Source organism: Cyphomyrmex costatus, unplaced genomic scaffold, assembly GCF_001594065.2.
Source record: "Cyphomyrmex costatus isolate MS0001 unplaced genomic scaffold, Ccosl1.0 scaffold175, whole genome shotgun sequence".
In the NCBI taxonomy this organism is placed as follows: Eukaryota; Metazoa; Arthropoda; class Insecta; order Hymenoptera; family Formicidae; genus Cyphomyrmex; species Cyphomyrmex costatus.
Window position 1 is genome coordinate 342306 of NW_017275769.1, and position 25284 is coordinate 367589.

The window sequence follows — 25284 nt, forward strand, 5'->3', positions numbered from 1 at the left end:
TTTGCCGTTGACGAGGCGAATAGTGATTAATGAGCCGCACACAGGTGCAAATGTCGTGTCGCTCGACTGAGGCTGCGCACATGTGTCCATGCACGCTGTGCTGGAAAAGTTCGACGACCGAATGACTAACAAGAACAGGGAGAAAAAGATTGATCGAAATACAATTGGGAGAAGATAAAAAACCCCACGTACAAACTTCGTTTGCCGTTTCTTTGACTGATTCGAAGTCGATTTTTCTTTAATAAAACATTGGAACTCATTCTGCGGTATTTTTTTTAATTTTCAACATTGATTATCTTAGGGATTAAGTATTACGTTAAAAGTCAAGTTATTTAAGTTTTAAGTAAAGTTGAAGAATGAATAGATAATCAGGATAAATGAATAAATTTAGGAAAGGTTAATTGTATAATATCAATCGCTCGTAATATAATGCACGAAGAAAAGATGTCTCACAATTATAAAGGCACTTTCAGCTTATTTTTTAATATTCACTATAATCTCCAAGTTTTAGAATGTAATTTTTCAGCGCCTTATGTATATTAATAGAATTTAGTAGTAAGAACACTTGGAATACAAACGGCTCCATTTCATGTTTCAGTTCATACATGAAGACAATGAAGTGGCTTTGGATAATTGTCTTAGTGGCTCTGGCGCTGCCAGCTGCTGTACCACGAAAAATCCACAGAAGTAAGCCTAGTAAGTAAACGTTGTTTTATAGTTTTATAGGAGTAGTTTTAAGCTGTAATAAAAATTATTCTGTATTTGTGTTAAAATTTGTTAAAATGTTTGTGTTGAACCTTTAACATACCAGAGTGCTGAAATGTAGATTTTAAAATAAAGATACAAAACAGACGTGTTAATTTAACTTAAGTATATCAATGTTAATATTACTAAAATATGTTTTCACAATTTGTTTCTAAACTTTATCAAAATATTAACTTTTTATATCATACACTATTAAATTTATAAAGTTATATATCGAGTATGAGCACACAGTGGCGACTTAAATTAGATTTTTGACACTATACTATATTTTACAGTGATATTTATATTAATGACTAACACTTTCATTTTATATTAAATTAATACAAAAATTTAGACTATTTAGAACATGTAAGATATATTATATTAAATTTAACACAAATTTTGTAATTGTGTGAGTATTATAACTGTAATAGTATAACTGAAGTATTGTAACTGTATTAGTTATTATGGTACAAGGAAAATATTATTCCTCAAACAAAAATCATTAAAAAAAATTTTTGTGAAGAGAATGGTTTATCTCTTTCAATAAATTAGTTACATTAATTACTTTCATTAGTTACAATTATCGCGATTTGTTAGTTATTTGTGCATTTTGTATTTCTTATCTGAGGAACGGAAGTTCGTAAGGTAAGCTTTCGTATATATCAAAGAACGTATCATGTAACTGACTGGAAAAATATTCGATCATAACGCTCCCGTTTTCACCGTTATCCTATCATGGACATTCCTATATGATAGTCTCTGAAAGGATCGGAGAGCTACTCGATATATCGCGAGTAGGCGGAAAGTCGATTTTGATCGGGACGAGGCTGTGGGGAATCACTTCATATTGTGATTGAAGAAAACCACTGTTGCTTGTTTTCACCGCGTAACGACGGTAAGCCGATCTCGAAAGATATCTGTGATTGCTCAAAAATATTGCTATCTGAACACACAATACTGCTATCTAAAATTGTTTTACGATAAATTTTCGATACTTCTACCTACAATAAAAAACGAAAAAAAATTCAATTTTTACCAAACGGCAATATATATTGTAGACACGGAAACAATAAGACACTTTGATATCATCAAAACAATTCGAAAAGATCGTATCACGTGTTGGCAAGAATAGCATCGAAATGTTTCCGTTTTTCAACTGGACATGCGAGTAATTTCTGAAATGATCAGAAAATCTTACGACATGTCGCGAACAAACGGGAAGTTGTAAAGCATTATGAAACAAACACGAACTTCCGCATCCAAGTTGCACGAAATCCTATTTTTTTTCTTTCTTATTCTTGCATTTCTTTATTGTCCTGATTGATATATTTTGCTGAAGAGCAAAATACGCTATTCTCTTCATTCCCGCGTCAAGACGTGATCAAGATTTTCTCCTTCTTGCTCTTCGCGAAGAGGAAATGAGTAGTATAGGAGCTGTATTGGTCGGACTTAGGCCTTCATCCGGTGGCAGATGTCGGTTATTGAAAGGAGATATTTTCTTTTTGTTTTCAGCGCCACGATTGTACGGCGACAGAGTTCCCATCAGTTTAATAAGGACTACTAGCAGCAAGGTACGGCAAAAGATCGTGGACACCCACAATTACTTTCGCACGCAGGTCAAGCCATCTGCCGCCAACATGCTCGTCATGGTAAGAATTCTATTCCTATATATTTCCGTCCAATAAGGAAGAACATTTTAAAGAAAAAATCGATTCCCGTTCGTCGAAGGCGCACCCCTTGTAGAAATTTAATACTATAGCCAATTTAATATTGAAAGACAGTAATTAATTACTTATTTTAAGTATTAAAAGCACCATCGTTCAGCGCTTTTAATACTTAAAATAAGTAAAATTAATTATGGTCTTTCAATAATAAAAGTTTTATTAGATTTATGTAAAAGGACATTAGAATTAGGCGTGCTGAAAATGGATTATTTTTCATATCACGTCTATAAGCTTTCAGAATATTTAATCATGCGATAATATAAATAATAACATGGTTATACTGTGCTTTTCTAATCATACGAATGTTTTTCGTGTTAAAATCTCGAGCGTATTATACATGTATAAATACATGAATAAATGTATGTAAAGCGGGAAAATTGTTTGTCAGAAATAGATCTACAACGATATCACTTGATAGTGAATCGCTGTAGGACAACGATAAACGGTTTAAAAGGAAACTTATACTGCAGCGTCTTCTGTAGCGTTAGAAGTACAAACGCAAGTATTTCAGCGAGACACGAAATCGATATATTCTATTTCCGTTGATCGACGCCTGTCCGCGTGACTCGAGCTTCAAAGTAAAATTGGTTTCGTCGGGCGGAAGTAGATGTTGCGCGCTTCATCGGAACGTTTACGAGAACTTTCGCCGATCGCGATAACCACCTTTCTGTAAATTTCATCGGCAGTTTATCACGATATTTCAGAAACGTTCGCTTTTTGTCTGTCATCGTTTTTGCGCTACAGCGCAGCGGTACAGTGCGATCAATAGTCAATATTGAGAACTTTGATACACTTGTCATTGTGTTTTATCTCGCAATGACATATACTCGTATATTTTTGTTATTTCGTGAATGATGATGAAACACAGGAATATGGAAATTTTATTAAGGTGTAATTTAAGGTGATTTCGCGATCTCTGTAGTGATAATTGTGTCAAATTTTTATACACACGAATTGGACAATTTTGCTGAAATATCTAAAAGTTTAACTACACACACATTTAAAAATAATTTTATTGGACCATCAAAATAATTACGTAGGATGTTCAAGCTGGTTGCAAAAATGTCAAAACTTTTAGCAGCATTGTATATCGTCATCAATGCTCGAGCGTTCTATATATATAATTATTTTGATGGTCCGACAAAATTGTTTTCAGATTTGTATTGACCCAAATTTTGAGATACTTTAGCAAAACTGTTTTTTCCATATACAGTTTACTATCGATCATTCGAAATGAATAAAAAAAAGATATATAATGCGAACACTATTTTTCACAGATATGTCTATTAAATTTACTTAAAAGGTTCGTTGTATCAAAAAAAGAGTTAAAAGTCGAAGCAAAATCGAAGCCAGGGACTTTAACATACTTTGTGTTTTATTTAAAAAGAAATATTTTACTTCTCTTTTCAAAGTAGTTCAGTTTTAACTTTGTTTAATACAGAGCTTGATAAAAAACAGCAAACCTTTTATATCAATTTAAATGTACTTTGAGTGATAAAGAGACAGAACTGTCTTTATCTCTTCTACATTTTGAATATAAAAGATAAATAATATTTAATACAGAATATTAAATATTGCTGATAATGTTAAATGTTGCTATGTATCCATTTCTTAATTAAAAGAATTCTGACGCAAATATCCGTATATTAAACATAATTTTATTACTATTATATTACTATTATATATACATATATGAAGTTTCAAAAATCTAAATTTTTTACATCCGCTTCACTTGAATCTAGGATTTCTACGCGCAGAATTCGTGAATAATGCGAGCGAGCGGTTTCGCAGCCAGTTCGAATAATAGTAGAGATGGATGCTCGCTTTGAAATTCTATCGATTTTCCTAGATTTTCATCTTTCGGTTCGTCTTCGACAATACATTGTAACTTTTCAAAATGGAATCTTTCCAAACTCTTCAGTACGCATATCTCTTTCCTTGTAGAAATAGAAATAACCCCTTTCGACTGCACTATAATCTTGATATTAATTCTATCGGATTATTTCGTTTGAGTTCGATTAAGTATAAAGATGTATCTTAATATGTACATATAATAAAAATTATATAATAAATAAATTTTATTGTTAAATATAAAATAATTCGGACTCTCTCTCTCTCTCTCTCTCTTTCTCTCTCTCTCTCTCTCTCTCTCTGTGTGTGTAGATATATATATATTATTAAATTTTATATTTAAATAGATAAAAATAACTATTAAATTATTATTGAAATTTAAATTAGAAATACATTGCTGTTTTATGTTATTATTATTACTGTATATCATATATTATTTTGAAGGAATTAGAAATTTATTTCGATTGGATCTAACTATTTTGACTATTGTATATGATAATCATTCAAAGATTTCAATTTGTATATTTAATAACATCGTATTATAAAATTAATTAGAAAATACAGATTTAGCTGGTTCATTCTTTGTAAAATTTGCATGGATAATATTCGGAGAGATAATTACCGGTCACGAATGAGAAGGCACTCTTCTGGAAACGCAACAAAAGCAACATAATAAATACAGCAGTAACGTAATTCAACTTTCTCGTGCACAATGCGCATTTAATTTGAGTTTTTGGCAACTTCGCAGATAACGCGCGCCGTTAATTGGACTGATTAAAATTAAGCGACGAAAGCGCTTGTTATCTGCTCGTTTCGCGATTTTCTGTATTTCTCTGGAAATTTATCAGAATGTAAATCCTATAGCAATTATTGTTTGCAACACGTGCCTTTCTTCTATTTGAATGCTAAAGCATGATAATAAGATGCACAATGTTACAGAAATAATAGATAATTAAACAACGGTAATAGATTGTATATAGTAAACAATTTCACAACTTTTTGAATAAAGCATAAAATTTATAATACCAATATTATTATGAAAAGACTAACAAAAATATAGTTGATTATGACGCGTTATTAATCATTTATCTTATATTTAATTATGTAATATATTGTAATTACAGTCAATCCTCCCATAACACGATACTTCGAGAATATAGTTTCGATATAACATCGCGTGTAAAAATTGCGACACGTCTCGTACAACACGATCCTCTGAGAACACGGTTTCTATATATAGCACGACTTAATAAACTTGGGAAACCTTCATATAACACGAATCTTGTATTTAACCCAGGAATCAAAATTGAATATTATTTCGATAATTTCGCAATTTAGGTAGCATGGAATATATTTCCTTGATCTATACATCACTTTTAAGTTTTCCTTAGTACGGTTTCGATGCGACACGTTTCGAATCAACCGTGCTATAAGAGGGTTGAATTGGTACTTTATATATACTGTCCAGGTAAAAATTAGGAGATACATTAAAAAAATTAATGTTTTTGAGATTATACTTACTCAAATATTTATAACAGTGTATTCTTTTAACAATAATATTTTAGAAGTTCAGATCCAACAGTTATTGGAGAAAAAAAGTATTATTGTAAAAAAAAACACATTGTTATATGAATATTTGAGTAAGCAATCATAAATGTCAATTTTTTAAATCTGTTCTCAAACTTTTGGTCAGAAGTATATGTGATATATATATAATTATGTTATTCAAACGTGACTCAATTCATATAATTCTATCACCCTCAATGAACTCTCGATATTAAGATGTTAAACGCACTGTGCATACAAAATAGCGGGTTTTATCAGAGATTTACCTTACGAAGCGGTTTACTTGATCAGAAAACTGAATTTTCGAGGTTCGCCGTCGAGTACGGTGCAAGATTTCAATTTCCGCCTGCATCGATGTTATTATCCGTTCTATATATGGTATAAACATGTATGTGTGCTATATATCACTCACTTCCCGTTGTTTCTCACGGCGATATAGGAGATATGTATTCCAGAAGGAAAGGCGATATCCACTGCGGTTGGGAGTTTAACCCAAACAAATCAAAATGTAGATTAACTCAATCGCTTTTCTTGTACAAAAAATAAATAAATAAAGTAGACATAAGATTAAAACCGTAAAGAATGTGCAAAAAGAAAGTCAGCATGATTGCTAACGCAATTTTCCGATTTTCTGCAACTTCTGTGCTACTAACGACGATATACGTATAATTATATTAAATCATAATTATATCTAATGTTAATAAATTAAATTATTTTGTGATTAATTTCTTCTTGTTATATACAATGTAGTTGCATAAATTTCCGAGTATTTGAAGTTAGCTTCCATATCTGGTAAAATATCTTTCCGGAAAATCCGGTATATTTGTGGACGCAGCCAGGTGTCTACGTGGTCAGACCATCTCTAAGTCTCCTTGTCGCGTTTACTCGTCGTTTCTTCGCGCCGCCAATCTCAAGCTTGGTTATAAGTTACACGACTTCCCACTTAAATTCTTTTCCCACGGAAACTACCAGGGACGTCACCGTAAAAGCTACTTTCGGCGGGAGTTACGCCGAAGATGCGACTGTTATCTGAGGTTTCTCGACAAAACTCCAGATGCGATGTAGTTTCTTGAGGAGAGAATGACTGGTATCGAGAATCCTTATATCGATTTGGTAGGGTCGAAGTTAGGCAATATCGCGTACACAGTTAACAAGAGACATTATGTTTTTTATTCAGCTAATTAATCATTACAAATTATCAATCATATTGCTATTATAATTATTGAAAAAAAAAATCACGATTGCTGGAGTTTTTGGACATTTGAGATTTTAATATTTTAATATAAATTCTCGTAATAGAGACTTATCAGAATTATCGTTTATAATTTTTCCATGTCTTCAATTGCATAATTTTTCTAAGTGTTTTTATTCATAATATCATTATGTTTTATTGTATATATATTTACAAAAAAAGAGCAGAAAGAAAGAGTCGATATAACTATACATAAATGTTGATCCATGAAATATAATGTTAATGTACCTAAATATATCTTGTACCAGACAAGAAATAATTAAAAACGTAATTTCAAAGCATATTGTGCGCTACAGGATACTACACCTGGTACTTAGAATTCAGAACTAACTTTATATAAGCAAGAAAGCAGTCGCCTCAAGATGCATAAATCAAGGAGCGCCTCTGATTAAGGAAACCTACTCAGGACTTAGGTTCTGACTTTCTGAAGCTTAATATGAGCACGTAGAATGCAATATCGGAGCATCATGGGTAACTTTTGACCGTTTTTTTACATTAAATTATGTAGTTGCAGTTATTGCGACTATAAATGCGATTCATTATGCAGAATTAAGGCGCGCTTATAATTTGGTATTGAGCACAGGAAATGTGGAGGAATAAACGGAAAAGTAAATATGAGAAATGGCAAAAAAGAAAGAAGCGTAACATCTTCTCTCGAGAAACTTCTGAGAACGAGAAATTTGCCTCTACGGGGTGAACATTATGGCTTTGAAAAGCACGATATTTGCATATAACGAGCAATTAAGGAGCCAAAGGAAAGTCAAGAAACTTTTGCCGCGAGTTTACGTATGCACGCCGACACGAGAAAACTTTTTGCATTCGTAAATGCAGTCGTATTATACGCATTGAATTAAACTTTAAGCTTTTTCTAAAATAAATATAATGTATAGAACTTTTCAATTATGAATCCCCTGATTAATTTGCAGTCTCCTTTCTTTTAATGAAATCTAAAAAAAAAAAAAATAGATTATGCCCATTTTCTACCACTTCGTTAATATTCAGTTTATTTATGCCTATTTATAAGTAAGTAACTACTACTTATATTAAGAAAATTATTTATTTTGTTATCTAGAATTGTGTTATTTATTTCTTTGAAGCTTAATTCATAAAAGAAACTATCGAAAGAAAATTTTCGATTTGATTAAAAAAAAATATTAACGTTAGAAATATTTTTTCATATTTATATATTTTTCTAAGTTTATAAATATTTTTTCCATTTCAATCTCTAATATTTGTAGTTTGCAATTTCCGAGACAATTTGTCTACAGTAAAGCGCCAGGTACGTCTGATAATTCTGGATGTCTTCCTTTGTTTTAGAAATGGCATTCGGGCTTAGCAAAGGCAGCACAGAGGTGGGCCGATCGTTGCCTCGGTTTGGTGCATGACAATGCGACCGGTCTGTATCTAGACGGCTTTGGACAGAGTGGACAAAACATATTCATCAGTACGGGTCGTACGCTCTGGTGAGATATTATTAAATCTTGTTTACTTCTAGTTAGTGAGTTCGCGTTGCAGTTGGTATATTTGTACGGATGTACTCCGTGCACGCGCGTTAGACTTCCGTGAAAATGCAGTGGTCCATCTGTCATGGATGCACCGTTAATTACCTTGCCACTTCATTATTTACATATCAAAAGATAATTTATTTTCTTGAAAAGAATATTATCCGGAATGATTAATCTTGCCGTTGAATACATACGACGAGATATTTCAAATTTTTCGATTTTATTGCGAAATATGTAATCGAGATAATTTCAAAAGAGCTGATCGCGTTCCGAGTCATTGAAAAATTTAACTTTGCGCTGTGAATTGAAAGAGCATATTGCTATAATCGTAATTAATTCTTCGGTCAACAAAGTTAGAATTAGATTACGCAAGCCAAACAATCCACGATGGGCTACAGCGTAGTTTTCGGTATATGCAGACTAGGGGCTTCACAAACATCACCGGACGCGGATGATTTACGTTACACGCGGACAAATCGCCATTGCCACAAATCGAGATCTCTCCCTCTGAATCATTTGTCGGAATGTTGTAGGAACTTCCCCATCAGAATGTGGTACATGGAGTACAAGGACTTCAAGTACGGACCCAATACGACGAATGAGATCCTCGAGATCGGCCATTACACGCAGGTGGTGTGGGCGACGACACATCTGGTCGGATGCGGGGTGAGCCATTGCACCGGCGGCAAAGGTCCGCTCGGCAAGGATTTCTATATGTATGTTTGCAACTATGCTCCGAGGTACGTATAATGTTGAACAATCGAAGAACCATCTGAATAGCGAGTTCAGTTAAGCGGATTGAGTTTCATCTTGCATTACACATAACATAACTTTCAGCTACTTTGCATCGAACGTGTTCTTCAATTGAAAAAAGAAACACATTTCCGGATATATTTTTTTTCCCTTCATCTTGACAGAGATCTTATAATTCATTTTTCATATGAGTTATATTATTTCTCATCAATCGCTCGTATCTAAATTTTAGAAAAATATTTGCTGGATGACTCTCGCACGTTATTTTGTTTACCCGTCGAAACGCGAGTTTTTATTTTTTTTCGGATTATGTAGTACAACAAAATACACGTGTAACACAAAGTTGTACACAAATACAGATTACATTGATGCGGTAGTAACGCGGTGTAATTATTTTCACCAGGGTTGCACGCCGTTTGCCATGACTGTTATGATACACGGTTGTTTCTGCAACAGCAATTGCAATTGGGCCATGGCTAGAACTTAGTTCATTAGCATGGAATTGACGCAATAATTTGCTGGAGGGAAATGCGGATTGAAACGGTTAACCGTAAACTTGGCGAAAGTAGCGTCGTGCGCGGCATCGTCAAAGCGGATCTTAGTTAAATCGACATTTACTGAATAGGAGAAGGTCAAAGCAGATTGTTAAATCATTAACATAAGAAAATAGAGACATGTAACGAGAAAGAGAGTAGGAATAACGAAAAGAGAAAAGAGCCTTATTCAATTTTGCGAACAGTTCGCTCTTTACATAACCGTTACACTTAAAAAAAAAAATTTTAATCTTGTATCATAAATAAATCTATTAGAAATTTTTCTCTAAAGAAATTAACTTTTGTATCAGTAAAAATTTGCAGACTAATAAAATAGAGGGGACAAAAACATAAATAAATATTATTAAGAAAAATATATTAGGCATCAATACGTAATAATAGAACTTGTAAAGTATATTTATGGAACAGAAGACATTTGTTATTTCACAATATTGGACAATTTTTTCCTTTAGTTTTTTCTGGAGTCTCATACACATATACATACACACACACAAGTATAGAATGCATAAGCAATTAAGGAGAATGTTGTTTGAGAAAACGCGCTGTCAGTGCTTCTTGAATGAATAACGATATTATAGTGTGCAGTGACCTTAGAATGCCTTGAGAATTGTAACTTTACATGGTGCGATGACTTAGGGAATTCGATACCTCGAAACTATAGGTGCGTTCCGTTTCGCGGCTATGTGAAGTTGGCCCCCCCACTATTGCAAATCTAAAAATGACCATTACCATTCGTTTGGTGGTCGTTTGGTGGTGTTTGATAGTCCATTCCGGACGTTTGGTAGTCAAAGATATAATGAGAAATGTCAAAAAAAAAGAACGCGCGTGAAGTTAGCCCCCCCATTTTTAAAACTCGGCTTTGCAAACTGCAAATACAATAATGTCTGTAAGCATTCGTTTGGTGGTCGCTTACTGACGTTTGGTAATCCATTCCCGATAATTGGTAGTCGAAAAATTATAGCAGGAAATATCAAAAAAAGGATATATGCGTGTGAAGTTAGCCCCCCCCATTTCTAAAACTCGGCTTTGCAGAATGCAAATGCAATAATGGCTGTAAGCATTCGTTTGGTGGTCGCTTACTGATGTTTGGTAGTCCATTCTCGAGTATTGGTAGTCAGAACTATAACTAAATCTTGTACAATCTAAGTACTTCTACATTGCACTATCTCTCCCTACTTCTAATATACACACGCACGCGCGCGTGTGTGTGTGTGTATGGGTGTGTAATATTTATCATGACGAACTTATTATATATATTGCTACATGTGGTTCTATCTTTTGTGGTTCGCGTTTTTCCTTTTTTTGACATTTCTCATTATATCTTTGACTACCAAACGACCGGAATGGACTACCAAACGTTAGTAAGCGACCACCAAACGAATGCTTACAGCCATTATTGCATTTGCATTCTGCAAAGCCGAGTTTTAGAAATGGGGGGGCTAACTTCACACGCATATATCATTTTTTTTATATTTCCGGTTATAATTTCAACTACCAAACGTCGGGAATGGACTACCAAACGTCAGTAAGCGACCACCAAACGAATGCTTACGGTCATTATTGCATTTGCAGTCTGCAAAGCCGAGTTTAAGAAATGGGGGGGCTAACTTCACGCGCGTTCTTCTTTTTTTGACATTTCTCATTATATCTTTGACTACCAAACGTCCGGAATGGACTACCAAACACCACCAAACGACCACCAAACGAATGGTCATGGTCATTTTTAGATTTGCAATAGTGCGGGGGCCAACTTCACATAGCCCCGTTTCGCGCATGATGCGCATAATGCATCAATTGTTTAACATTTGGTGGGCAACAAAAATAAAAGATGCATTATGCGCATCATGCGTGAAACGGAACGCACCCTATATCTCTTTCAAACGATTGCCAAAAATACGGTTTTCAGCCACTCCATATATGGAGTTACTTAATTATACATACTTCTTAGTTCTTATAAAAAATAACCGATGTTGTGTTCAAGCCCGTGTCACGTAAGCTTTCCCTAGACATGCTGAAATATGTAAATCCTATATTTATACACAGTATGTAAGTGACATAACCCGCTCGGAGGAGAACAGGAGGAACAAGGTAAGCAAGGAAAACAAGGAAAACGGTGACACTGGTGCGGAATACATGCAACGTCAGCGCGAGTTATAACTCGTTCGTCTTTGTCATACCCATTGTGGCACTTAGACGGCTCTCTTTGTCACCAGTATAGCACACTTTCTCGGTATACTTATGGTTTTCGCTGTCGTTACTACTGGATGAAATATATATATAATATATATACATATGCATATACATATATATGTATGTATATATATAAATATATATTATACATGTATGCAGGATGCTCAATGCAAAACATACGACGTACGATGTATGAATAAAATTTTCTTGAAACTTCGAGTGAGAGAGATGCGAGTTAGTTGAAAAGAAAAGTACTAATGCATATTTTGATATATTTGTTTAAAACATCGAATAACATTAAATTAAAAAGTATTAGTAAATTTGTAAAACTATATCTTTAAATGTAAAATTAATTTAAGAATACAAAAATGATTATACAATATTAGAATAAAGTTAAAAATATTGCGCTTTTTTTTATTTTTCTTATTAATAGAAACTCAAATTTATGTATTTTTTTTTATTATATATTTTTACTCTGTAAATAATACTATTTAGAAAAAATATAGAGAAAATAACTTAGCTTAATTTAATAATATGTACATTCTTGTATAATGTTCTAAAGATTATAAATTTAATAGTAATTTTTATCAAACATTTTGTATACAGCAATAATTCACTGGAATAGAGAATTGATTATATGTATATCACTCAGAGAGAAAGAGAGAGAAAGAGAGAGGAGGGGGGGAGGGAATCACGCTGCTACCTTTGCATTCCCGAGTAAGCTGTCCAAGTGAGTGACAATAAATAAATGATTTTCTCAACGACATTTCACGCGCGAGCGACTCACGCAATTAGAATTCGCTCCGGTCTTCGGTCTTGCAATTTATCGCTCCTGCAAACCGTACAAAAATGCCGGCGACCCAATTCTGAACTAAGGATTCCTACAAATCGTGGCACTATATATATTCCTCATATCGATCTCTCGCAATACGCAGACCCGATAAATTTTCCGCGAGATCCGTTCTAATATGATCGGCGACGAGCTCTCTCTCTTTCTCTTTCTCTCTCTCTCTCTCTCTTTTTTTCTCTCTCACCGCAGCTTCATATATTCATGTTACAAGACGAGATACTAACAGGCAAATGCGTATACGGTCGTCATATTAGCTTTTCTACCACAGAGAAACTCGGCGAGTTAAACTGAACCCAAACGTATTTTCGAAACAAATATAAAATTCATCAGAAGAATTCATTATAATCGATGTATAAAATATATTCTACGCATATAATTTTAAAATCTCGTGATTTTCACTATAGAATATATTTCATACACATCGACCATATATTCTATGAAGCAGCTTTTAAGATCATTTCATATGCCAATTTATATGTCAATCTGTACTTCTTGTTAAGCAACACACATTCCCCCAGTAGTGTATTTGACGCCTGACCTATTTTACGCGAAAAGCGAAGCCGGTGCAGCTGCATGGCCGCCATCAGTGGCCCGAGTTCTGAATAAATAAACCGTGTCACGTGGTGGTGGGCCACCTTATCCTTCCTTTTATCTCGCCGTTCTTCCACACCGGCTCTATCTCGTAATTAATTTCGTGGATATACAGCAGCCCCGAGCTGGCCGGCCTTTAGAGACGGAAATTCTCGGGATCGTTTAAGACGCGCGATTCGTACCGAAAAATACTTTGAATGTAAATTCGGTGGCCCATTTGCAAATTGCTCGACGATCCTTCCACGGCTTTTCGTTAATGCACATGGCTAATGGATTTGGATTAGGATATACTGTCTAAAGTATTTACACTATTATGCAGAGTATCTCAGAAATCAGGTATTTATTTTAAGCTATAAATGCTGGAGGTTATTTTAAAAAGAACGGGAATATAAAGGTATCCATAAATGAAATTTAACAAAGGTATTATTTAGAGTAAATAAAATCTCCTTACAGTGATTGGTTAATTACGTATTTTTTAGTTAATTTGGAATAAATTATAAATTAAGCAATTGCATCGATATAGAATTTTTTCTGTAAAAATATATAAAACTCTTATCTTAAAACATATATAATTATCAAGAGGATACTTGTTGCTGTTATATACAAAGAAATTTAATTCGAGAAATTTAACGTTAAAACACTTGATTCTAATTCTCGTATAATTACTGTTTTAATTTTTACAAGACAAACACGCGCATTAAACTTTTCTCACCCTTATCTGAGAAACATACAATTCACTCTTTTCCAACTTGCTGAATTATTTTTAATAGATAGGTACTTGAATGACATATCTTTTGATGTTATTTTTTACTTTCCTTCCTTCGTGCTCAAACAACATATATTTATAATAATAATATATACTCTGTATTCGAGCGATATAACGTATTTATACATATATTAAATAAATTATTATGACGTGAATGAGAATAAGTTAGAAGCTGAGAACAATAAGAACATTTTGCAAAGATCCAATGCAGCACGGACTAGTTTGATGCAAAAAAGAAAAATAAAATTTTCTCGCGTTACAAGTATATGAATGCTAAATTAGTGTCGTCGATTTTAAATTTATATTCTTGTCGCGCTGAAAATCCAAATTTTTCTTTCTTTTGTAGTGGGCCAAAGCAGCTGAAATGCGAAACGTGCTTCGATCTAACGATATTTAAATTGCGATGAAATATTTAAATTTATTTTTCACATTTTCATGTCGCTTCGAGCTCTTACGATCGATCCTGAGATCGATATTACTGGAGATCTAATAGCCGGTATGTTTTTGCCTCGCAGCGGGAATTACAAGGGCCGTCTGGGCTTGCCGTACGTGGCTGGGAAGCCGTGCAGCCTGTGCAAGGACCATTGCACGCAGGACGCGCTTTGCACGAACGCCTGCTATCATACCGATCTGTGGTCCAACTGCGCCGAACTGGTCAGGACGTTTGGTTCGTGGGTCTGCGAGACGGACACCAAGGAGGGTCATGAACGCCGAAAGTTCTGCGGCGCTACGTGCAATTGCAAGGACAAGATCTACTACCATCACGAAGGGTAGGAGGGCTCCTTGACTTTGGGTCCACCGTGTTGCATGAATAATTTAATCGCTCTGCAAAACTAAACTCAGACCTAGTGGGTGTTACGACGGCTAAACGGCAGTAGATCGTTTAATGGAGGGTCGTGTTGTTTTATTGATGAGCTCGTTTGTTTAGTGATGAGAGTTGGAGGAATGCTCGCGATGTTATGAGCGAAGGCATCGAGAAAGAGGGGGCGGGGGAGATAGAAAGAGAAAGAGACACACACAATACATATATACACATAGAGAACGGATAAACGGGATAATATGAAGGTAGATGAAGTGATTATGGAATTTGTATGCTATCTGAATCTCTGGGGCCTAAATTTTGCGGATTCTAAGGATTGTCCAAAATTTAATAGATCGATAGATTCTGTGCGGCGATTTAACAATTACTGCACATAATTTCGATTCCAGAGATTGCAAAATATTCTTGTTGTAATATAATCCTTGAATTCTATAGGATTCTGAATTTTACAATTCTCGAATGTTCAGGATCTTTTGAAATTTCACGAATTGCTGATGTAAAATTCGTATCTATCTTTTATGGTTTGCACAAAATCGCATTTTTCACGAAGTTTTATTTTTCCGCGAAGTAATCAATACAGTTGCAAACGATATCACAACCGTAAAAAATTTTGAATGCGCTTCAACAATACGTAATTTGATATTTAACTTCTTTGTGTTCGTTTCTTTCAATAATATAAAAATTGTTTTCAGAGAATGTGTTAAATAGAAATGGATTAATTTTTCAGACGAATATGTCTCGACATCGAGATTAAAACATATTACGTTTAACGTTTATATTTTACGCGTTAGAGATTGATATAATTTTGTAATTAATATTCATGCACACGTACATTTCGCGGGAAAACAAAGTTCCAGGACTGGGTTTGAAAAGTTTTTGGCGTACACTTTTAACTTTTAATCGGCGACTCTTTAATCTGCTTGCTCTTTTTATAAAAATAGAATATTTATGTTACATACATAGTCAAGTTATGTATAAGATTTTGAGCTGCCGACTTTTTACATCTTTTGAATACCTACAGGTAAATAATTTCTGAAAACCATCACAGCTCTTGTGTTTTATACATGATTCAGAGTGCGATTCAATCTGTACGTATTCAAAAGAAGAATAAAAAGACTAACTGTACATCTTATATTCTCGTTCATAATTATTTTCACATTGTGTTCTTATAAATTTGTATAAAGTAAAGTTTAAAACATAACAAATTTTATCAGTTTAATGTGGTTGCCTGCGAGAATTATATTTTTGGCTTTAAATATCTGTCATATTATAAAATATTCTACATCAAGTTAATTAAATGGGTAATCGAGAAACTCATTTAAACAGAAAACATAATAAGCTCATTCGAACTTATTACATTTTGTAAATTTAATCGTGAATGTTTGTTATTTCTTCTATTTTTATCTGAAAAATAAATAAAAAAAAAACTGTAAATAAATCCAGTGGGTAACATATCGAAACTGACAATTATTAAACGATAGACGTACTTCTCTCTAATTTTAGCTAACTTGTTAAGGGAAACAATGTAAAAATTAAACTAAGCATTGAGGAGACGGTGTATCGATGTTTCTTGTCGTGATGTAACGATGGAACTTCCCTTTGTTAGCAATTAATGATAATGATAACAGTTATTTTTATCTTAGATTTAACAACAGCATGTTTACGTGCAACGCGATATCGGATGAAAACAAGTTGGAATTGCAAAGTTAACTCTTTACCGCATAATTTCTCTTACAATTAAGAATATATTTCGGATGAGCAACGTGGTGCGTTTAATCTAAAGATATAATACTCTCTTCTCGCGAAACGATTTACAAAGACACATATCGCGCGACAAAAGCGCATTATTATTATCTTCGTAATGATGCGTTTATCATGTAAAACGAGAATTATCGGCCAAATCATGAATGAAGATTTATAATAACAAAAATGCGAAAAGTTCTTCTATCGAGTAAAAGACACATTTTTCTAAAAATAAAATATTACAAATATTTTATATAAATGACATCTATTCGATTATTGTAAAAAGTGAGGTGTAATATAGTGCATGCATCGCACGGTTTGTGACCGGTTATAACGGTTAATGAAAAATCATTGTTGTTATTTTTATAGGAACTGAAAAATCGATATTGTGGAATACATGCCATATAATAATGCGGTAAAGAGTTAAGATAAATCGTAAATCATAAGACACATAATCAATACTATATGCGTTGGGAAACAATACATGTGACGAATGGCGAGCGTGATTGATGATAATGTTAGGTATTTGATTGTCGATAATTAAGTGATTCGTTAAAGAGATATAACAGTGAATGTAACGGTACAGCTCCAAATAAAATGTTTAAACTGTAATACTTTTTGTCCACTTACAAAATAAATATCCTGTAAATATTACATTTTCCTGCATTTCATCATTTACTTAACCATATTCGAGTAGCCATAATCCTTCAATAATTGTTTGAATAATTTACAATTGGAATATTGAAATAATAAAATTTATCAATATGCATAAGTATCCCTGGCAACGTATAATAACAACAGAGTTGCGTACCTCTTTGGTGCCTATAATAAATTAATGTATATATTGTTAAATGTGGACAAAGTGTAGCCACAAATAGTCTCGATTGGGAAAATGAACGCGTGTTGGTCGATTATAGTGCGTTTAATCGATCCGTAATATTTATTTGTTGCTAGGGAATCGAAGGATTAAACGGAATTATATGGCGAATAAATCGATGAGAGCTTTAAGGGAGGATAGAAAGAGAAGGAAATTATCCCCTAGGTCAAGAGAAATGTGCAGTCGGTGAATTCGAGTTAGCGGTGAACCGAATGCATACTCTCTTTTTGCTTCAAAGGGCTTAGGAATGCTTTTCAAACTGTGTCCGGGAACCGACAATAATGGCTCCAAACTTCGCTAGACTTTTAAATGAAGAGCACTGCATTGAGATTTTCTTACGTCAATCGGTGTAACTATTGATTTTAGCGTTAATCCTTTCGCTAAGCGTAAATATAATGGTAAGTAATTTTATGCATTTCTTATTATTGTTTAGCATTTTTTCTCCTCGCATTTTTAATTCCAAAATTTTAATTCTATATGCAAATTTAATAAAGAAAAATCCTAAGTACCATTATATTATTATGTTTGTATAAATATTTATTATATATTTATAAAAATAAAATTATTTTTGGTTAATTAACCGAACACTCAATTAAAATGATTTTATTCAACATTTAATAGTTATTATCAGACAAACTCTTTTAATGTGTTGAATTCTAATTTAGATAATCTATCAGAAGAATTAAATTAAATTAATCAAAATAAATAGGCCTTTTAACGAGAGAGGAGATACATATAGCAGAGGGGGTATCAAATAATGTATTATTTTATAAATCCTTTTGTCAGTTGAGCCGGAATCGGTCGCTCAGAGCGATACAGCCATCAATTTCTGTAATATCAAAGGACGCGAACGAAAATCGATTTTATCGTAACGGGCCCCACCAAGTGGAATAATACTCGTTCGTTGCGGAATTGGGCCGATTTGTCCGTGAGCTGACGACTTGGGCAAAGCCGAAAGGCCCGTCGACACAGATTCCTTTGAACATACCCATCGGAAAGCCGGCAGAACCGAATGGCAACGCCATTCCGTTGCCGATAATGCCGCCACGCGTTTTCGTCAAAGATCGGCGATCGCATTGTCGTGAACGAGCAATTTCCTACCGTGCGTCTTTCGAAGATTTCTACAAGACGATTGAAATCAACTAGTCGGAGCGGAAGGTTCGTTCGCTGAATTTAATCCTTTTTGTAGTTCCTTGAATTTTAGGGTGTAAGGTTTAGGAGTGCCCGAGGAGATTAAAAGTATCGCGAATATAACGTAGGAAAATCTAAAAGAGCACGAGAGAGACTAGCGAGTTTTATTTTACAAATTGCTTCAAGTTCGTTGAATAATTTATTCGCCCAGTATCTTGCGTGCATAATTATTGTTTCGTTACATATGTATCTATTTATAACAACATCAAGTATCAAATGTTTTCTTAATAAACATATATTTTACTATACAAAGGAAACAATATAAGACAAAAGGAAGTTATTCTGATATTAAAGTATTATATAAAATTATATAAGATAAAAAACCATATTATATAGCAGAACTTAAACGTTTCATAACGTAAATGGATTTTTGTTTTTTGATTAATTTTAAACAGATTTTGCTTTAACAAGTTTTATTTCAGGTTTCATTATCGAGATATTTTAAAAGCATTTAAAGATCCGTTGTGTAAAAATTAAAATTATTTTCCGAAACACAATGGATGGCGAATAAAAAAAAAGTTTTCTATGTACGTAAATATTGTCACACTTATTATACAAGAATGTTGCAATTATCCGGAATCCTGGCAATGCAATAGGCTTGTGACATACATGATTCAGTATATGTAATTTACAATGGCTTTGCTAAAGCAGGTGTGGGTTGATTTATGAACGCATTACTATACCCAGGGCGCTATCATTAGTTGATTGATAGTCAGCAATTAAACTATAAAGTAGCTATGAGTTCAGTTCTAATTACTTAGAAATCTAACGGAATTCCTACGCTAATAGTGGTACGTAAAATATTTTTAAGTTTCATATCGAAAAATTGATCTGTGAGTAAAATTAAATTATAATCTTGGTACTCTTATGGAGATTATTAAAAAATTTTCGATAATTTATTACTGATAGAAGATATATTTTAGTATGGCATAATATAGCCGTAATGTATCAATAATTACTCTGATATTATATAACATTTCGTCATAAAACAAATCAAATCTTGGCTATAAGCTATAAAATATATTTGATTTCTATTTATTACAACAAGAGTAATAACAAATTGCACTTTGTTGAATTTTAATAGAAAAAGAATATATATTCGATGCTTCATTAACAAATGAAGTTAATATAATACTTTTCATGAAATAATGTTTCCGGTTTCATATTGCATAACATCATTGAATTACTCAGTGTCCAAATATTATACAAACCATGTTTTCTTTATAATACGCGTTCTCGATGTTTACAAATGCAAATGTTTATACTGTTGTAAATAATTGATTGGAGTGGAGAACACGTAATTATTTGAAATTTCACGTAATTGCGCTTGGCGTGCCTCGATTTGTTATGTTAATTGAATTCCTTGAGAGAAACTAGGACATTAAATTTTATCGAATACCGGGGTATCTCGAACATTAGATCGATAGCCCACACAAGGAATTTTGTTTTTATTCCTGACTGCTGTAGAAGTGTATTTATCAGAAGCCTGTTTATATCGAAAGAATGAAGTGAAATTTTGAAAAAGAGCTCTTCAGTTTGGAACATTTATGACGCAGATTGTGAGATTCATTTATGTTATTAAGCTGTAAGTTTCTAATTCTCTTATACACAGAAAAGTATTTGCACACATCTCATTTCGTTTGAAATGATTTTATATGCTAAAGGAAAACATTATTGTAAATATTGTGTTTTGAAATACATCGTTTTCATTTGTATTACACAATAGACATAAAATAAACACGCGTGTCAATATATTTCCCTTTTATACAAAATTATCTCGAAGTAAATGGAGAGCCAAACATTCTTTTTATCTATTGTACGATTTCGTTCTCGTTTTCATATATTACTCGGGTGCAGCTCTACAGATCTTTCGATTCACATCGTTCTAAATGTTATCCATCACTAACAAAGACTTGCTACAAAGAGTTCTATTTTTATACATTAACAGTGAATGTACCTTCGTGAAAAATCCAATTTTTTTTTTTAATAAAAAATACAAACAGTTTTACATAATTTATTGAATGCTACGCTATATGATTATACACTTTTGAAAAATAACAATATCCAGAAAAAATAATCAAATTAGTATAACTGTAGCAGCAGCATAAAGTAAGAATTACAATTGCCTGCAGTATCCACGATCGAGCAGGGACAAGAATTTTTCGTCGTGAGGCAGTAACGGAGGACATTCAATATTTTCGCCATTTCGTCGACGTAATATCTCGCGCACCGGTAAGCGGAACCGGAAACTAACCGGTAGGACGAAGCTGACGTAAGCTTCCGAGTCAGTGTGCTTAGACCATACCGAGTTCGCTTTATACTCGTCGTAGATGCGCGGTACAAGGTAAGTTTCTCACAGCAGCGACGGAAACGCGCAGTCAGCGTAAATCTGTCCGGAGTAAATCAGCGTTTCATCGACGAGTTTGAAAGCGAAAGCCGCATATCGACATCCGCGTGTAAATTATCCGAGCCATTTCGCTCGATCGAGCGGAAAGTAACTTTCCGTGAGCCACGAATGGGATCGTGTACATCGCACGAGGAAAAAGAGCTTCCTTGTGCTCGTAACTTCGCGATTAGGTATTTCAAACAGGAAAAGGAAAACGTATGTCAAAAACTCGATTTTTCAATAAGAGCTATAAAAATTCTGAATTATGGACGCGCGTTTGGAAACAAACCCAATAAGTAAAGAAAAATAAAGAAAAATTCAGTTATTTGTTACACGAAGTTTCTGTGTGAAATAACAGAAATCTTCGCTGTTTGTATTCTCAACGAGTTTTTATACATTAAAAGACTAATAAGATAATATTATTTTTTGTATCATTGAGAGTCATGGAATCTTTTCATTTTGACGTGCACTGCATTATTAAATTTTCAGATTCTAGGATGCGGCAACTCTCGCGATTTACATTTTGCAGTCTCAAACGCTACACGAAAAATTGTTTATGAAGTGCAAAGGCTACGGTGGAGCTGAACATGAATTCTCACGAACATATTGATGTCCAGGGAATGAAGAGAATCTGAATCTTTTGAATATAGCAGAAGGAGAGTGGGTTGTTGCGCGATAGCCAACTTGGGAGCGGCGAACTCGTTTCCGGTTATAGCAAATTCTTCCACGGCGAAAAGGTGCGATAAAAATGCTAAGCGCAGCGAAAAGATGAGATGTAGCCTTCCTCTTTTTTTCGACGAACCGTTGCGTTATATGAGGTGTGCGGTAAAGGAGTGTTATAAATTTGAAGATGCAGATAGCCTGTGGGTCTGCAGAACGTGGAAAAGTTTCTTTTGATCCTGCGGACCAAAAAATCGAGATCCACAGACTGTCGGAGTAGCTAGATTTTTAACTTTAAATCCTTGCGTGTTAGATCTTTGAAACTTGCAGCTACTCAGATTCTAGGATGCTTAGCACTTAGCTCTTTCATCATATTCTTTCTTGAATGTCTTCAGATTTACGTTTTCTATGAATCTTAAGAGTATTTTCTATAGATCCAAAGAGAATTCTTTATATACGGTTCTAATAATTCAATCTCTTCGTTTTATAATTCCTCGTATAGTTTCCATCTTTTAAATTTCAACTTTCTACAACTCTTGCATTTATGAATAGTGCCTGTCACGGCGAGTTAAGGATGCACATGACCGCCAATATGTCTGCGCATCGTGGCAATATTTCATGACGATGAAAACTGCCATACAACGACAGTGACGAGCGGCATTGACTGATGTTGCTGGAAAGTCGACACGACGTCTTTGAGTAAAAAGCTCGGCGCGCTGCTTCGTTTACGGAAACGCGAGGTCGACTTCGTGCAAAAGTTCTTCGAGACTCGCGTGACGCGGCAAATTGCAAATTGTCGGAATTCGGCAAAATTGGGTTAGTACCGGCGTTAAGTTGTGAGAAATTTTCTTGACACCTACTTTTTGAACTAGTGTATTTAGAAAAGCGGGCAATGTGGAGAATATTTAAATACTTAATATTTCTTTAGCGAAACATCATTTAGAAAAACTGACAGAGCAACAAATAAAAAAATGTTAAAATTAATTCTGCTTATACTTTGTCCCGCTAATTTACAAGATGTGCGATATGTCTGACTGGAGAAATTACATAAGGTCGGGTTAAATTAAGATTAAATCGGGGAGGGGGTGCAGGGTTGGGAGCAGCGGAGCCTGTTGTATACATGTACATAATATATACATATAATATAGTAATATAAAATACACTTCTAATTCTTGAGACAATTATAAAATTTTCATATCGTGGCGGAGAAATTACACATTTTCAGCCATTGCTACAATACAAAAACTTTATAATTATCTATAATTATCTTCTTTTTATGTTAATTTATTCGCATGTCATTCGTCATTATGAAGCTTTCAGATATTTCCTCGAGCTAAGTAAAAGGGCAGTCCCACTTGTTTTTCTCGTTTCTTTCTTTTATTCATTAAGTGCCGCTTCGCGTAAATTATCAGAGCTTTTGTGGAGCTTTAACGCTTCCGCTCGATTTACTCGTTCACGGCACTTCTTCGAGAAGGCAAATCAGATCGTGTTCAGCAATGGCCATTCTACAATCTGTATCGTGCAAAAACATAGTTCAATTAAAGAAAACGCAGTACATTTTTCGATAAAAGAATTGCATTCGTAAAATGTTACTGTTATGTTAAAACCACGTTCTAAAAAATCAATTGCAGTTCTTTCTACTATTAAATAAATTTATTGTTATACTCTAACATATAAAAGAAAGATCAAAATAACTTAGATATATTCAGAAAAAAAATTTTTTTTAAATTTCTTTTATGTCTTTCTTTAACAAGCCTTTATTTCAAAAATATTTTGTATTTATTTTTAATAAGATATATTATGTACGTTAGAGTAATGACAAATTAATTTGTCATTTTTCTATTTCCTTTGCGTTTATTTTTAATTAACAGTCAATGATATAAAATATGCAAAAATGTATTTTATAATATTAAACAAAGCTACATTGCAATTACTACAGGTAATATTAAATTCTAGATACCAAATACCAGGTATTCAAAATCATGATTTTATAACAGAGAAATATGATAATCAGATGATGGGACATTAATAAATTACAATAGCACAAAATTTCATTTAATATTATCCTCTGTAATGAGTTTCATGTAAATCTTAATTATTTATATTATTAATTTAATTTCACTATTAATTAATTTCACATAATCCAAGTGCACCGTTAAAATGCTATTAATTATTGAAAATAATGCTGGCTATATTCTTCAAAATATTTTTGACAATTCGACACAACAAAATTTATTACAAAATTTCAGTTTTTAAATAACAAGTTGATGAGCATTTTTTATTACACTTTTTATATATTTATTGTAAAAATACAAGATTTTATATAAAAATTATATATACTTACAACAATATTGTTACCTTACTTGTAATCTTTAGGAAGCAATCATTTAATAATAATGTTAATAGGTAATTAATTTGTTCCCCGCAGTTTTTGTTAGATTCACATTCATGAAATCTAAAAATGTGAAATTATGAGATTTTATATGAAACATATTTTTTAAACATCAGTCTTTTATTAATTTAATGATATTTAACGGACAGCTTGAAATGTTATTAAGGATTTTTTGGTCACTTGGTTACAAAATTCTACGGTCTCCGTTTAATTGTTGCGATTATCAGGAAAATTTATTGTTATACACGATTATACACGGGTTATATGACCCTAGAGTAACAAGCCGCCAGTGTTTTATCATAACTGACGTCATTTTATCGCATTTTGAAACTGAATTAATAATTTACGCTAATTAGCAGGAGAAACAGTAATATGTCGTTCTCATCAATTCCAGATATGTTTACTAATACGCTACTTTACAGACACTCTCATTTTCAGCGATCACACTATTTGAATAATTGATTCATTCAACATTATTGTTGCTTATTAAAACACTAGTTTGATTAGTATCTATTATAGATACAAAAATTGACAGATTTTTATAAAATCTAAATTCTTCCCTATAACTAAAATCATATTTTTTAATAATTTATTTCGCTCCATATAAGTATCTATAAAATAAAAATTCAGAGAAAGATTTTTTTGTTTTTTTTTAATATACACTGTTACATAATTTTTAACAATTTAGTATAAAAATCTGGTGTTTTTATAAGGCAATAAAATTGGTAAAAAAAATTTATTACATTCTTTTAATTTTTAAATAACATTCACAACAAATTTTATCATTGCAACTTTTAAACTAGCACAAGATTCACTTCATATTGTGTGGCGATTAGAATTGCGATATATTGATTGACAATAATTAT

The 25284-nt window shown here is 33.2% G+C and overlaps 1 protein-coding gene across 2 annotated transcripts in view; it reads left to right on the forward strand.

Annotated features, from left to right (window-relative positions):
• The window catches only part of LOC108772034 (cysteine-rich secretory protein 1), a 47114-nt gene extending 31597 nt beyond the window's left edge, over window positions 1–15517 (forward strand). For both annotated transcript variants that reach the window (XM_018537478.1, XM_018537479.1), the window contains exons 3-7: window positions 599–696; window positions 2260–2396; window positions 8458–8603; window positions 9179–9385; window positions 14865–15517. In XM_018537478.1, the coding sequence (XP_018392980.1) occupies window positions 606–696; window positions 2260–2396; window positions 8458–8603; window positions 9179–9385; window positions 14865–15123 (840 nt within the window). In that variant the 5' untranslated portion in view covers window positions 599–605 and the 3' untranslated portion in view covers window positions 15124–15517. The remainder of the gene's footprint in view (window positions 1–598; window positions 697–2259; window positions 2397–8457; window positions 8604–9178; window positions 9386–14864) is intronic.
• Window positions 15518–25284: the final 9767 nt, after the last annotated feature.